General features: G+C 41.4%; 1 protein-coding gene across 2 annotated transcripts in view; it reads right to left on the minus strand.

Moving 5' to 3' along the window:
* Nucleotides 1-16433, minus strand: part of FBXL20 (F-box and leucine rich repeat protein 20) — a 62900-nt gene that overhangs the window by 3171 nt on the left and 43296 nt on the right. For both annotated transcript variants that reach the window (XM_074940928.1, XM_074940929.1), the window contains exons 7-14: nt 15822-15917; nt 14316-14442; nt 8984-9058; nt 7220-7350; nt 5849-5909; nt 5184-5228; nt 3218-3274; nt 24-236 (exon numbers count right to left, since the gene is read on the minus strand). In XM_074940928.1, coding sequence (XP_074797029.1) covers nt 24-236; nt 3218-3274; nt 5184-5228; nt 5849-5909; nt 7220-7350; nt 8984-9058; nt 14316-14442; nt 15822-15917 — 805 coding nt within the window. The remainder of the gene's footprint in view (nt 1-23; nt 237-3217; nt 3275-5183; nt 5229-5848; nt 5910-7219; nt 7351-8983; nt 9059-14315; nt 14443-15821; nt 15918-16433) is intronic.

The following is a 16433-nucleotide window of genomic DNA, read 5'->3' on the forward strand; positions in this document are numbered from 1 at the left end:
TCTTAGGTTTTTGGGTTTTTTACCCTGAGTCTCTTGATTCCTGCCCGTGTGATCTGTTGACAGTCATAAAGTTCTATCCTTTCCAGGCTATGGCAACTCTTCAGGTGTTCCAAGGAGGCATCTGTGATCAAAGGGCAGTTGTCCAGCTCGATCACTTCCAGTCGGTCATGTGCACAGGCGCCATTCCCCAAGTGACGAATCCCATCATCTGTGATCAACTCGCAGTGTGACAAACTCTGCAGCCAAACAGAGATGGTTAGTGGTCTCTGAAATCACTACTGTACAACCATCAAGAACACCAGGCTAGGACGCTTTCTGGAAAGATGACAGGATGAACGGAGATAAAGTCCTAGAAGAACAAAACACACCCCAGCAAATCTGCCATGTCAAAGTTCTGGGCAAGTCTGCAGTTGTCCCTTGACACTGGAGGGGGTTGTGAGCTGTGAACTCTGGTTATCAGAGTCCCTGTGCCTCTCTCTAATTAGCCAAGACATCTGTAGACAACAGGGGAAGTTCATATAATGTAGAAGTGAGCCAGTCAAGTTACAGAATCATAGAAATGCTGGGATGGAAGGGACCTCAGCCCCCTTCACTGAGACAGGACCAAGAATACCTAGACCATCCCTGACATGCGTTTTTCCAGCCTATTCTTAAAAGCTTCTCATGACTGAGATTACACAACTTCCTTTGGTAACTTATTCCAGTGTTTAACTGTCCTTGGAGTTAGAAAGTTATTCCTAGTATCTAACCTAAATCTCCTTTGCTGCAGGTTAAGCCCATTACTTCTTGTCCTTCCTTCAGCGGACATGGAGAACAACTGATTCCTGTCCTCTTTACAACAGCCCTTAACGTATTTGAAAACTGTTATCAGGTGTGTCTCCCCTCTTCCCCCCCTCCCCCATCTCTAAAGATGCCAAGGGGTTGCTGTTTTTTTTAAGCCTTTCTTCATAGGTCAGCTCTTCTAAACTTCGGATCATTTTGTTGTCCTCCTCTGGACTCTCCAATTTGTCCACATCTTTCTCAAAGTTTGGTGCCCAAAACTGGACACAGCTGAGCCCTCACCAGGGCAGAGCAGGGTGGAAAAAATTACCTCCCTTGTCTTACATACGACACGCCTGTTAATACATTCCAGAATGAAATCATGGGAGATGGAAGAGTCTCAAATAGATGGAAGAGCAGCCATGTAATGTCAAAAAAAGACAACTATAAAGTTTACCTGCTCTTAAATACTACAGTATTATACAGTACCCCAGTCACAGTGGTAATACTCTTTTGAGCTGTAGGTACTGGAACTATAAGGAGGACAGACTTTCCCATCATTTGTGGGCTGCCCCTATTTTTAAATATTCTTGTATGTGAAACTAAACTGTGCAGGGAGCTGGGAGACTTCACCATTCCACCATTGTGAGTGATGTCAGTCCATCACCAGAGCATCTGCATAGTTCATGTATCATTTAGTTTGCAGAGGAACTAGGAACAAGAGCTGGTGCACGGATCGCTGTGGAGGAGAATGCACTGAGTGAGTGCTCCAGAGACAGAAACTGTGCAGCTAAAACAATGAAGCACTGTGGAGACAGAAAAACCCGAAGTTACAGGAGTTTCCTGCCCAAAGGGTGCAAGGAAGCACAGCAGGCATGCCTGAACACTTCAGATCTAAAATGCCATCAGTGATAGAACTGCCATTTTAAGGCACAGGGCAGGTGGAGTGGAAGCTGTTTTAGTGAGAGCTCCCTTCCCTAGTGGCCTCTGCTGTCCCTCCCCTCACACAGAAGGAACATGCTGTTTAGAAGTGAGAAAATTTGCTTTGTAGTCCCCTCACTTCAGGTTGAAGCAGACACTCCCACTGAATATGAAGTCTAACTTGCAAGGGACTACTCCAGGACATGGAGGCTTGTCAAAGCTGGATTCAATAGGTTACAGGCCAGAAGCATGCTCCAAATGAGTGAAGAGAACTCATTTGAACTCCTCCATCCCTACCCCAGTTCTTTTTATTTAGGGCCATCACTTATGCCCTTTATTCTATGAATACATCCTTGTAGGACTGTAGCCAAGGCTGTTAAATGCTAACCCACAAGTCAAAACTTCCTGTATGAAAGCAATAATGCACATTTCACACATGGAGTAAGATTCAGATTCAGAGGTGATGAGTGCTATTAAACTGTCTTTCAGCAACAACGGCTTCTGAAGTATAGTGTGAAGAAAGGAAACGAGCGTGGTTGCAGCTTTTCATCTCAAGTACTTATCTGGCCCCCATCACTGCAGTATTTGAACTGCCTCAAAATCTTAATATATTGCTCTTCACAGCACCTGCATGAGGCAGGGTAGTGCTGCTACCCCCATTGTACAGATGGAGAATGGAGGCACAGAGAGGATAAGTGACTTGCTCAAGGTCACACAGCAAGTCTGTGGTGGAGCAGGGACTTTAACTGAGCTCTTCCAAACCTCGGGCTCATCTCTGTTCTCCCTCCCAGGACAGACTGATAGCCCAGCCACTGAATGAATTATATAGACTTCTACGATCTAGGGTTGTAACTAAAGCAATTAAACCATGTGCCAGGATAATTACTTTCCAAATAATATAAAGTCTGAACAGATTAACGCACTCATAGATCAAAAGTATTGCTTTAAAAATAAATAAAAATTCAAACGCATATATATTATTATTGTTAATATTTCTGTGGGGAAGTTGGTAAAACTTCTCAATTTAATCCCGGACCACGCCCTATTGCTTTCGGACCACGCCCTATTGCTTTCGGACCACAACATGTGAAATCACTGAAACAGCCTTCAAAACAGCAGACAACTGCAATGCAGTAATGAGACGGGGACGAATTTCTTTTTGGATCATACGATGTGTGATCAGAGCTGTGGAACCAGGATGGAGCTGTAAACTCACAGAATGGAAGAGAGGATAAAATGCCACTGGAAAAGGAAAGGTATCTGAAAGGTTTTGGCAGGGAAACAAAACATGAAAGCTAATTACAACACTGCACTTTAATATCCATATGACTGACTCAGCTGGGACTGCATTCTAGTCTCCACAGGTCACAGTTCCATATTCAAGACAAAAAGGGGCTGCAGACTACTCCATGTTATACAAACTAGATACAACCATCACATGCCTGGCAGATTGCAGAGGCAATCCTCAATCGGGCAAAATCTGGAGGCTCCCATTTTATAAAGTGAGAACACAAAAAACTGTTGCCCAAACACTTACCAAAACCTGAAGCCGCGGACAGTGTATGGAAAGCTGTATTAACGTACTGTCTGTTATCTGGAAGAGACACAAAGCCCTTTAAGACTGAAATCTTTGTACAGCAATTTCTTCCCAACCAAAACTTGACCCCAAGTTAGTATCTTAAATATTCACCATTTTTCTCCCCCACTGGAAACAGCAATCACTATCTCGAACATTTCCAGAACTGGTCTGTATCTGGACCACATTTCAGCCAAAGGTTCCTATTCATTCTTTAGAAGGTGATCGGAAAGGATTTTTAAGAAGTTGGGTCTGTGTTTTTTGTTTCCTTATGATCCGTAGTTTAAAAGCGTTTTTAAAAGTTTTTCTTCTTTTCTTGTTCTTCCCATTTGAAACATAAGGAATGTCTGGTCTTCCCAGGTTTTGCTGGAGTGAGCAGAACACTTACAGATACAGTTCTCCAAAATGTTCATTTATCACTGAAGTTAAACAGGCATTAACAGCCTGCTAAAAAACCCCTTCTGCTCTAAACTGCTCAGATTTCAGTCTCCGGCTCCTGAAGTGTCCTCACTTCACTCTTTGCAGTCCTCAGAGTATGTCTACACTGCAATAAAAGACCTGTAAGCACAGCCTCAGCTGGCCTGGGTCAACTGACTGGGTCTTGCAGGGCTAAAAATTATAGTGTGGATGTTCGGGCTTGGGCTGGACTCCGGGCTCTGAACGTTTCCTCCTCAGGAGGTCTCAGAGCTTTGGGGCCAGCCCAAGCCTGAGCGTCTACATTGCAATTTTTAGCCCCGTAAGACTGAGTCAATTGACCCAAGTCTCAGTGCCCCAGGTTTTTTACTGCAATGTAGACGTATCCTTCTAGGCTAAACAAGACATGAAGTTCTAATCTAAGAAACATGCAACCCCGACTCCCCTTGTCCTTTCAAAAAAAAACAAAAAACACAACACAACTTTTCAGGTTGTCTTTGTACAAAGTAGCAAGACTGGACACAGCTTTAAATCACTTCCTGTGTGGACTACTTTAATTTCCTTTTCTGTGGCCTTCCTAAATCCCTAGTGCAGAATGTCGGGGCCAGTCTGTTTTCTCACTGCAGGAGGTGAAACCCTATTACCTTCATGGTCTTCCTATCCACTTCTAATGGAAAACTGCTCTGCCCTTATGGTATTCAGTCTCTTCAAGGGCTTCCTTATTTCATACCCACTTAACACAATATTTCACTTTATCTTTAAATCTTACCTTAATCTTTTCACTCTTATGACATATTTGCTAAAGGACAGTGTTCAGTCACATATGAAGGGCATTCTAAAAAAAACCCATTGAATGAGTCTGTGGCACCGAGTTATTAGGAAAGTCAGATAACAGACTCAAAGGCTGGTGAAGAATTATAGCCCACTGACTTCTTGGGAGATTTTTGGTTGGAGGGCACCTCATCTTTATTTCTAGTTATTTCCCTCCACCTTCATATACAAGGTCACAGTTGTTAAACACTTCAGCTGCAGTAACATTTAATATTTGGAGATTACCTTTACTGATCTCTATCAGTTTATGTACCAGAGAGCTTTCAATTTAATGGCAGCAAAGATCTCACCCTGGAGCTTGTAGTTCTTGCAGTTGCCAGGTTTTTCAAAGGTGCCTAGATTTGCAGAACTATACATGGTCTTTAGTAGACAAGCACTCAGTCTAGATTTGATGGGATCTTTAGATTTTAAGATTTTCAATATTCTTTCAATACAATTCTCTGTTGAAAATGGAATAGAGGTGATCAAACATATACAAGTAATTCATCTTGTCCAAACTTATCTCCTTTTCTTGATCAGGATTCTGGAACAAGTTGTTTTCATTTTAAAAAATGAATTTGGGATTCTGTGCTCTGATCATTTAGGTGTTATTAAAACCTAGACACATTTGTCACAGACCATGTTTCCGCACTGCTGTGACTTCCTACATGAAACCACCATAGTCAGAAGGCTGGGCTCTTACCTGAACACACTCTTCCAGGTCCATTTTTTCAAGCTCATGACAGTTCTACATAGTGCAGGCAGGAAATAAAAGCACACAAGCAAATTAGACACACCCAGTCAGTACTTGTAAAATTATTGGATCCTTCCTTTCTCAACACAAATGAAGTGTGTTTGAAAAGAAAGTCTTCTTTCCGAAGCTGGTCATGACTACAGATAGTTTGTTGCTCCCTGGAGGACAATGCTACTAAAAACAAGCATAATACTGAATATCTATAAAGCCTGCCCATTTAAAGACATTTATAAAATATCTACTAATTTGTTTATCTTTTTTTTAAATGTACAGAAAGGGAAAGGGGGTTAACTCAGTGTTACTCATAAGGAGTACAGGTTGAGCTGTCTGATGCATGAAATTGTACAGGGATTTGTATCCCACTAACTGTTGTTAATTTCATTGACTTTAGATGCATATTACATTCAATTGGAAGTTGGGTGGCTAAATACAATGTTGAAAATTTAAGGAACAACGAACAATGTAGAGATCTACTTAGCCTTCTCATTTCCACGCAACTTTTAAACCAAAAAGAGATGTTTTAGAAAATATAATTTCATGGGAAACGGCTACTGTTACTCTGAGCTCCCAGGAAACAGAGATGCACCATGTACAAAGTGGAATGCAGCACTTACCTTAGCCAGAGTGGTAAAACCCACATCCGTTAGCTGTGAACACCTTGCAACTTCTAATATTCTATACAGAAAGAATTAAGAACGTATTAACCATGCGGTAATCATTTTGCTTTACAGAGCCCTGTTTTATTGGGAGCAGGGCAGGGCGAGACTAAGTCAAGGCAGTACTCTGAGAGGATTATTTCCATGGAGTATTATACTCGAGCACATTTGATTGGAGGTCCCCCTCCACTCCATTTGATAATCTCACCACGAGTTAATGTATTACATGGCATAGTATTTCATGATGATGCTCAGGTCATGTAAGAATAAGTACTTAATGCCATAACATACTGATTTAAAGTTTTCTAGATAGCAAATTGCTCATTCCCAGTTGAGATGACTGCCGAAAATTCTTTGCTTCGGCTACTGCAGTTTCATGGTGCCTCCCCCTTTTCCCTCAAGTTTTATAATGTTTTACTCCTCAATGCTATAATGCTGCAGGGGAGAGCATTATTTCCATTTCTAAAAATTTAAGATCAGGACTTCCCTTAAATGGGAGAGACAGTTTGGTTTATTTCAGAGTAACATGGCATTTTATGCAGTTGATCTGCAGGCAGAGTTGAACATAAATATGGGATCCAATTGGAATCACAGCATCTTTATCTTCCTCTTTCAAAGTTAGAACCGCATATCTATGAAAACTGAAACACATAGCCATAATCTTTTACTTTGAGTTTATTGTAGAAATTCCATTTCTATTCTGGATGCCACTTATTTTAGCAGGGCACACAGCTGTAACAGATGCCAGATAATACTACTATTTTCTTTTCTCTACCATGTCATTTTCCTAATTATGCTGTAAAATCTTTAAAGAGATGGCACCTTAAGCCCATTCTCTGTCTGAAATAGTGAAAATTCACAAAAACCCCCACTATCTTTTGCTTCACCTTCTCCAAAACTATCCTCAACACGCATTAATAACTAGGTATTGAGGCAGGGAATAACGCAGTTTAAACCTCGTTTCCAGTTCTTAACACAAAAAAGCTGTGGACCAATTTCAGTTGTTTTAACCAAAAATAAGGTAATACACTGACTGAAAAAGGAAATGGTCACTAATTCTATATAAGCTCATCAGAGTGGCACAGAACACTGCTGCACCAAGATATCCTGTAGAATTATATTCTGTGGAATCAGAAGTTAGGACATAACTAACTCATTGTCATCTTCTTCTCTCTGGACAGCTGGAAATAACTTCAGCGGTAAACAGGTGGACTTCCAGATTGGACTAGAAGTCCTGATCTTTAGAATAAAAAATTCAAGGAGTTCCATTACCAGGTCACCCACATCTTTACTCAATCTGCACTGTGTGAGTCCAGACTGAAAACTCACCTAAGCCGTGGGCAGTTTTGTCCCAGGGCATTCAAGATGGCATCTGTAATGTTAGAGCAGCCTGAGGCACACAAGGATTGCAATTTATGGCATCCTCTGCATATTGTTATGAGACCATCATCTGTGATTTGCTACAAGAAAAAACAAAACATCAGAACCATTAGTAGCGATGACTGAGATCCAATGCATTGCCCAATTCTACGTTTTGAGACAAGGTATTCAGCTTAGAGTGATGAAGGAAAAGTTATGCTTATCAGCCAAGAAATGTGTTCAAATATTTTTACGTGATAGCTGAAACAGCACAAGGCACTCTGATATGGCTTATAAATAGTCTGCAGCTGATTCCACAGGCATGCAAATATTTTAGGGGATGGCACTACAGAATCTGCTGCCTAACACCACAGTACTCTCAACTTCCTCAGCAATGCCGACAAAGTAATTCTGGCTGAAAGATTAATTAGGAAAGTCTGTTAGAGGTCACAAGATCACCACAATTTAGTTTTACAAACAACTTTTTAAAACTCAATCTACTGCCTTGGTGCCCAAGAGATAAATGCCAAGAAACAGGTCTGAATCCTTGTCAAATTCAGCACTTGTGTAACTTCATTGAGTTCAATGGAGCTGCATCCCTTTTGGCCAGGGATACATTTGGACCTCGGTCTAAATCCAGGAACCAGTTTGGGATGGCAACATTTGAGGCAGAATCTGTCAGGAGAGTGACATGCTGGTCGACAGTAGCAACATTAACAAAGTTCTGGAGCTCAGTTTAGCCCTGCCAGCTAGAGGACAGAGTATGATGGCAAGACCAAGGTATACAGTGGGAGGAGATAAAGAAAGGAGGAGATGAGATGAGTCAGTATAAAGACACAGGAACAACCTGGGCCTCACTGGATTTTGTGACCTGGTTAGAGTCGATTTCCCATGTGGAAAGCACCAGCTTGGCGACTGGCAGTAGCTCTCTTTCAGCTCCAACTGCTGAAGTGAGAAAAAAAGGTGTGTGGGGGGGAACCCCTCTACAAAAGGGTTAAATTAAAGGTGAGTGAGAACCTTACTTAGTTTTCCTTTCACCTCCTTCTAAAAGTTGCATCTTCCAGATCCCAGGTACCCAATGTCAACAGTGAAAAGTTATTGACGACACCATCCTCATGCCAATCATGTATACATCTCCCTTCAGAGTGTAACCACTACTCCTTAAAACACACTATTGAGTGAGGCACAGATCTACAAATCTCCAAGCCCCTTCCAACTCTGGGGACAGCCTTAATGCTGCCATGTCAGAAGAGCTGGATGATATACACAAAACCCCTCCCAGTTCCTTTTTTGGCTTAAAAGTACATTTTTGGCACTGTTAATAGTTGGTTCAGTGTCTTTTTTTTTAGAGGGCAAATATGCTGCTTGATTCAGTTTTAAAGGCTACTGTAAAAGTTTGGATGCAAACAAACTTACATTCCAGCCCAAAGGAAAGAATTTTTCCAGCTAGCCCTGCAAACGTGCTTAGAAGCCCCACGGGAAGGGCAAAGAGACACAAACGGAAGCTAACAAGGCTATTTTGGAGGCGTGTATGACTCTACCAAATGCTACCACAAGAAAAAAAAGCCAAAAATATCTTTATACATTTATTTTTAGAACTTGCCAAAGTACAATTTTCCAGTCTGGGAAAATGACGATGTTCAAGGATGGAGTAAGTCTTATTCAATCCTGTTTAGTGATGCCCTTTATAGCTACATTGCATGTAATATAGGAATCACAGGAAAGATTACTTACTAAGCAGGTTTGCAGGTTTAAAGTCACTAGTTCAGGACAGTGTGCTCCAATGTATTTGAGAGCTTCATCCTCAAGCTGGAAAGAAAAATGTACAGACTGAAACAATGTGTTACATTCAAAGTGGTCTCTACATGAAAATATGAGTTATCACTCTCTGAATTGTCACTGAGGGGGGAAAAGCCACTCAGTTCTCAAAATGAAAAGGAGTACTTGTGGCACCTTAAAGACTAACCAATTTATTTGAGCATGAGCTTTCGTGAGCTACAGCTCACTTCATCGGATGCATACTGTGGAAATTGCAGAAGACATTATATACACAGACACCATGAAACAATACCTCCTCCCACCCCACTCTCCTGCTGGTAATAGCTTATCTAAAGTGATCATCAAGTTGGGCCATTTCCAGCACAAATCCAGGTTCTCTCACCCTCCGCCCCCCCCCACACAAACTCACTCTCCTGCTGGTAATAGCCCATCCAAAGTGACCACTCTCCTTACAACCTGCATGAAAATCAAGGTGGGCCATTTCCAGCACAAATACAGGTTCTCACCCCCCCCCCCCCAAAAAAAAAAAACAAAAAACACACACACACAAACTCACTCTCCTGCTGGTAATAGCTTATCCAAAGTGACCACACTCCCTACAATGTGCATGATAATCAAGGTGGGCCATTTCCAGCACAAATCCAGGTTCTCTCACCCCCCCCCCCCCACACACAAACTCACTCTCCTGCTGGCAATAGCTCATCCAAACTGACCACTCTCCCCACAATGTGCATGACAATCAAGGTGGGCCACTTCCAGCATAAATCCAAGTTTAACCAGAACGTTGGGGGGGGGGGTGTAGGAAAAAACAAGGGGAAATAGGCTACTTTGCATAATGACTTAGCCACTAACACGGCTGTTACTCTGAATTTCTCAAAATGTGTATAATGGCAATAAGCAAGCATTATACAGTCTATCTTCCGCTGTCTCTGAGATTGAGAGTCTACAGATTTGCAAGGTTAGTTTATTGTAGGGCTGTCAAATGATAAAAAAAATGAATTGTGATTAATTGCGTGATTAATCACGCTGTTCAACAATAATAGAATACCATTTAAATATTTTTGGATGTTTTCTACATTTTCAAATATATTGATTTCAGTTACAACGCAGAATACAAAGTGTACAGGGCTCACTTGATATTTAGTTTTGATTGCAAATAGTTGCACTGTAAAAAACAAAAGAAATAGTATTTCAGTTCTCTATCATGAAAGTGCAACTTACAAATGTAGACTTTTGTTGTTGTTACATAACTGCACTCAAAAACAGAACAATGTAAAACTTTAGAGCCTGCAAGTCCACTCAGTCCTACGTCTTGTTAAGCCAATAGCTCAGACAAACAAGGCTGTTTACAAATGCAGGAGATAATGCTGCTGGCTTTTTGTTTACAATGTCACCTGAAAGTGAGAACAGGCGTTTGCATGGCACTGTTATAGCCGGCTTTGCAAGATATTTACGTGCCAGATGCGCTAAAGAGTCTCATGTCCCTTCATGCTTCAACCATCATTCCAGAGAACATGCATCCAAGCTGATGACGGGTTCTCCTCGATAACAATCCAAAGCAGTGCGGACGGACACATGTTCATTTTCATCATCTGAGAGAGATGCCACGAGCAGAAGGTTGATTTTCCTTTTTGATGGTTTGGGTTTTGTAGTTTCTGCAAGGGAGTGTTGCTCTGAAAGCATGCTCCACACCTCATCCCTCTCAGATTTTAGAAGACACTTCAGATTCTTAAATCTTGGGTTGAGTGCTGTAGCTATCTTTAGAAATCTCACATTGGTATCTTCTTTGCATTTTCTCAAAAAAATAAAAAAATCTGCATTGAAAGGGTTCTTAAAATGAGCAAGGTGTTCTGGGTCATCATCCGAGATGCCTATAACATGAAATATACGGCAGAATGCCGGTAAAACAGAACAGGAGACATACAGTTCTCCCCCATGGAGCTCAATCACAAATTTAATCAACACATTTTTTTAACGAGCATCATCAGCATGGAAGCACGTCCTCTGGAACGGTGGGCAAAGCATAAAGGGGCATACAAATGTTTAGCATATCTGGCATGTAAATACCTTCCAATGCCAGCTACAAAAGTGCCATGTGAACGCTTGTTCTCACTTTCAGGTGACACTGTAAACAAGAAGTGGGCAGCACTATCTCCTGTAAATGTAAACAAACTTGTCTGAGAAATTGGCTGAAAAAGAAGTAGGACTGAGTGGACTTGGAGCTGAAGTTTTACACTGTTCCGTTTTTGAGTGCAGTTATGTAACAAAAAAAATCTACATTTGTAAGTTGCACTTTCATGATAAAGAGAATGCACTACAGTACTTAGGTGAATACTATTTCTTTTATCATTTTTACAGTGCAACTATTTGTAATCAAAAATAAATATCAAATGAACACTGTACACTTTGCATTCTGTATTGTAATTGAAATGTTTTGAAAAACATTCAAAAATATTTAATAAATTTCAATTGGTATTCTATTGTTTGGCAGTGCGATTAATACTGCGATTAATCGAAAGCCCTAATTTACTGATTTCAATAAATTATGCTCAGGTCAAAAATACATGATTAACAGACAGAACAGGAACTGAAATTACTATCTTTTAATTTTGATAAATTTTGTTTCTAATAAATTAATGCTTCATAGGCCTCCTCTATATCACCATTTTCCTTCCTCTATACCACTTTGGCTGCTGACAGAAAGCCATTGCCAGCCTTACATCCCTGAGAACAGATGGCAAATAATTGATAACAAGGATGTATTCCCATCAATATTTCACTAAAGTCCATAAATAACCAGAAGTTCGAGCTGTTTTTCAGTGATCTAAATTCTGAAAATAGGCTTAGATTGTTAAACCTCTTACCAGTCATGTATATGTCTCCCAGGCTATTAAAAACCACAGTAACATATGCTTAGGAAACTACTGGCAATGGTCCTAATATTTGGGCTTGTTTTGCAGAGTGATATATGTACTATTGCTTTGCTTAACATACTAAAAATTTATCGCTTTCTACACCCATGTACAGTGGGACTAATCTTTTGGAAAGTAAATGTTATTGAAGTTTACATGTCAACAGCAGGTAAAATACTAATTCCGTTTCAGAGAAACAAAGAACTAAAACCAAAACCCCAAACCTCCCACATCACAATTTCAAGATTTGGGCAAAAGCAAACCAAGTACATCCAAGAAGATGGCTCACAAATTTAATCCTTAGGTTTTAATTATGTAGATTTCCTGGAACCACAGGTTGGAAATACAGCAGGGACAACTCAGCACTTCACGTTCCCAAGACAGAAACGCTGAGTTCTATGTAGTTTACTGCATGTTGCTCTTTCAGTCTTTCCTGCCTGATCTGCATGTGCATTGAAGATCCCATGGCTACTTATTTAAAAAAAAAAATAATAAGGAGTAAGGGGATTTGTTCTCATGTTCTTGGGCAAAATTTCTCTTGCCTTCACTGTTCTTCAGCAAGCGGGGTGCCAGTTTTCTGCCAAACTACAATTCTCTCAGCCCAGAATTGGTAGCTGAAGTAATTCCTATACTTATGAACACTTTGGGATTCTTATGTTCTTGGGATGAAATATTGTATCAGATTCTACAGTGTCATTCTGATTTAGCCAGGAGCACGTCTGTCTGCACAACAAATCATACTTTCCAGTCCTACATCAGAACTTGGTTCATATCCAACGCTACAACCAAGAGTACTAGAGAAGGCACTACACTGTCTGAAGCATGGTCATCTTTTGGAGGACATTAAAATGGGGTCCCTGGGCTTGTTTCTGGCTAGCAAGCGTTAGGACCTGTAACCTGGGTACGAACCCCTCTCTCACTAAAAGAGATTTTAATACTCAAGGTAGGTATCAGCTATTGCAACTGTAAAATCTGCCTAAATAAAGTCGCAGTACTATCCACATATTAAGTTCTTAAATACCTAGAATATGAAAAGAGTTATGCAAATTTCATTCCAGTTTGAAGCATGGGTACTTTCATGGCCCAGCATGTAAAAGAGGAAGGTTAAAGAAAATTAACTCCAAACAACAAAGGGTAATGGAAATTTCAGCCTTAAAAGCTAATGCACAATTTTTATTCTAAAGTGTCAGGGTTGAAGATCCATCCATGTAGTATCTTCAGAACCTATTACATCTTGGTCTAGACACAGTCCAAAGAGCAACATGGCCAGTAGTACAAGTGGAATCCTTTTCTTCCTGGTACCGGGGGGGGGGGGGGGGCCCGCACATGACCTTCCATGTGACTTCGCCTCGCCCCCAGCCCGGGGCCCCCACGCTCTCCCTGTCCCCTCCCCATGATCTACCCCCCCACACCTGGGGAGGAGGGAGCTCTGTCCTCCCCCCGCTGCGCCTTCAGAAACAAGCACCCAGGACCTGTACCACCCCAGCCCTTCCACGCAGGGTCTCCATCTGTACAGCAGCCAGCCCCGCCGAATGACGGGGCTGGGGTGGGGGGGAAAGGGTGTTTGGGGGCAGTACCACAGCCACCTGGTTGCCCCACATTTTGCTCCTTTCCCCTCTGCAGCTCCTGGGAGAGCCCTGAACTGCAGGTCTCTCCTGGGAACTGCAGCGGCAAAAGGAGCAGAATGCTGGCAGGTCCTTCGTCCAAGGGCTGGGGGCGGTACAGCTGCATGTGTGGGAGCGGCCGAGTGGCCCCCCCGTTCTGCTGCTCCTCTTTCCGGTACGCTGTACCGGCTATAAATATCTTGCTGGTACAGCGTACTGGACCGTACCACTGCTGAACGTGGCACATCTCTGAAAGGATGGTACTAAGTGTTTAATTTGCTGTAGGAAAACCTTTGAAACAAAACAATTACAGTCCAATTCTACATCAACCAGCTGGAAGATTCCACTCAGTCAGGAACTTTTATCATGTGATTCCAGATGTGACTATAGCCGGGCTTTCTACTACTGTCTGACCCTTTTAAAAAGGATTAAAATAAGTCTATGGACATAGCCAGGATATTTTATATCTTATTAAAAATAAATGTTAATGTGAGTGTCATTTTGCTTACTACATCCTCTGAAAGGAGATTCCACTACTAGATAGTTTTCATTATTCAGTGTTCAGGTCCTCATGCTGGGCTCAAAGCTAGTAAAGAGAGTTTCAATAAAGCACTTAATGTCTAGTTGGTAGATCTTGAATAGTTATTTCAATAAGGTAACGTTTGGAAATACAAGCCCTACAATACTTCACACTCATTGCTGTAACTGGTGTTGAATGCATAAAGGCACTCGTTGTAGTTAGTGTAATGCGCATGGTCTCCATAGCCATACCTGGGTGCAGCCCTTCAGAAACAGGGCTTTGAGTCCTCCACAGCCTCTCACCAGAGCCTGGATGCCGTCCTTAGTCACTTGGTCGCACCAGGAGATATTCAGCTGTTCCAGCAGTGGGCATCCCTCACTTGGGAGGTAAAAGGAAAAGTGGGTGGAAACATAAGAAATCAAGCTTCAAGCCAGATTACAGGAAATTCCAATTTCTGGACTTCAACTGAGCACAGGAAGCAACATGCACACCCCACACCCACATGGAACATTCATTTATTAAACAAAGATCCCCAGAGGAGAACCGCTCTCCAGTGGTAGGCTCGGAAACCAGTAATTCAATAATTGTGGCACTCTGAAAAAAGAGGGTTGATCTACTGCATCCAGAGTCGGCCATAGGGCTGCGTCCCACTCCCTTGTCCAGAGACTGGGCTTATTCACAGTGTTATTGGTTAAGAGGCCTAGATACAGCCAAACCAACATTAAATCAGAATCAAAAGGGCTTCATTTCTGAAACATGGCCTCTGATTTTCCAGACACAAAGTTGTGCTTGAAAATAGCTGCTTGCCCAAACAGAATGTACACATTTGATTTGCAGTCAGCATTTACATGTCTGTCTGTCTACCTATCAACTGTGATTGCAAATAATTGCAGGTACAAAACTGATCCTATAAAATTGGAGGCCAGATTGAAGCCCCTTCTTAAAAATAAAAAAATTTAAAAAACCAGGCTCCAATTTCTGAAAGCTAGCTACAAAACCAAACCCCTCCCCGTTCCTATACTCTGATTCCTTTGATATCTCAATGCAGCCTCTTCGCTATTTTGTTTTCCTTCAGATTAGCCTTTCTATAGTTTTATCCTTTTTAGATATATGAATTTGTCATTATTTAAAACCCACTTTACTCAAGTTTTTTTTTGTTTTTTTAATAATTTAGGCTTCACTCCCAACCTTCATCTTCAGGGCTCTCTTTTGCCTCCTTTTTTGTGTCCCAATCTCTTGTCACCATTGCCTGTCATTCCCTTCCATTTCTAGATTACTCGGCAATTACATTTAGTAGGGTTAAGTAGTTACCATGTCACCTAATCAGTTTAAGACAAGTAATCATGTGCCAGTCTTTATTTTGCAACTACAGGACACTTGCTGTCTATGCAATGGGAGTTGTGTAATTCAAAAGTCAACTATTAACAAAAAGGTATTTACAAGGCATGTTAATTAAAAACTAAAAACACTCTGCCCCCTGCTCAAAAAATAAACATTGAAACCTCAGTGCAATCCAATTATGCTACTGCTGCTAATCATTATCAGGACAAGGCATCTTCTAGTTAGTTCCTGTTTGCAGACCAGGAGGCATTACCCAGCAGAGCTCAGCATTCACGTATTAGGTTTGGACTGCAATCCTAGTAACCTATTCACTCATTTCAAACTCTAGGAGGGGAGTTCAGAGAATAGGGGACATGGTGGAGCAAGCTATTTTGAATTAAACTGGTGCACAGGATCTCAATGCTGTCAGTTCCTACCTCAGTGCTTTTAGAGACAGGTTGGTTATGGAAGTGCAGGAAGCCAAATCAAGGTGCCTGAGTTTAGAGCAGAACTTACTAAGGCTGGTACATGTCCTGAAAGAGAATATATATATATAAAAAAATACTTCAGACAGACAATACATTTATCCATCAAAGACATGCACAGAAATGATAATGTATATTTTTCCATCACACGCTATGTGCACAAGTATATTCACATAAGCCCAGACTTAAAAAATAAAAGGATGGAGAATACAACATGGAGCAGGTATTGGAGGTGGACTGGTGGGAGAGAGGATAGAGGAAATGCTCTAAGCAGTCTATACGTATGTGAAGAAGACAGCGATTTTCTTCAAATTTTGAATCATTCAGCTTTCGTTCAGGGATTAATTTGCTCAAAACCCAATGCTGAAGACCGTTCTATAGGATATTTCTAACATCTGCTATCAAAGGGGCCAAAATAACTCTTAGAACTGTACCCCCTACCCTATTTTCCCAGCTTGCTGCTCAAGGCTGTTTTGATAGTACTGAGAAACCTCTGAAAATGAACAAGGAAAAGTACCAAGCATCACACGACTAAGGGCACATACTGCACACTAGAAACAGGAG

Source organism: Natator depressus, chromosome 27, assembly GCF_965152275.1.
Source record: "Natator depressus isolate rNatDep1 chromosome 27, rNatDep2.hap1, whole genome shotgun sequence".
Taxonomy (NCBI): Eukaryota; Metazoa; Chordata; order Testudines; family Cheloniidae; genus Natator; species Natator depressus.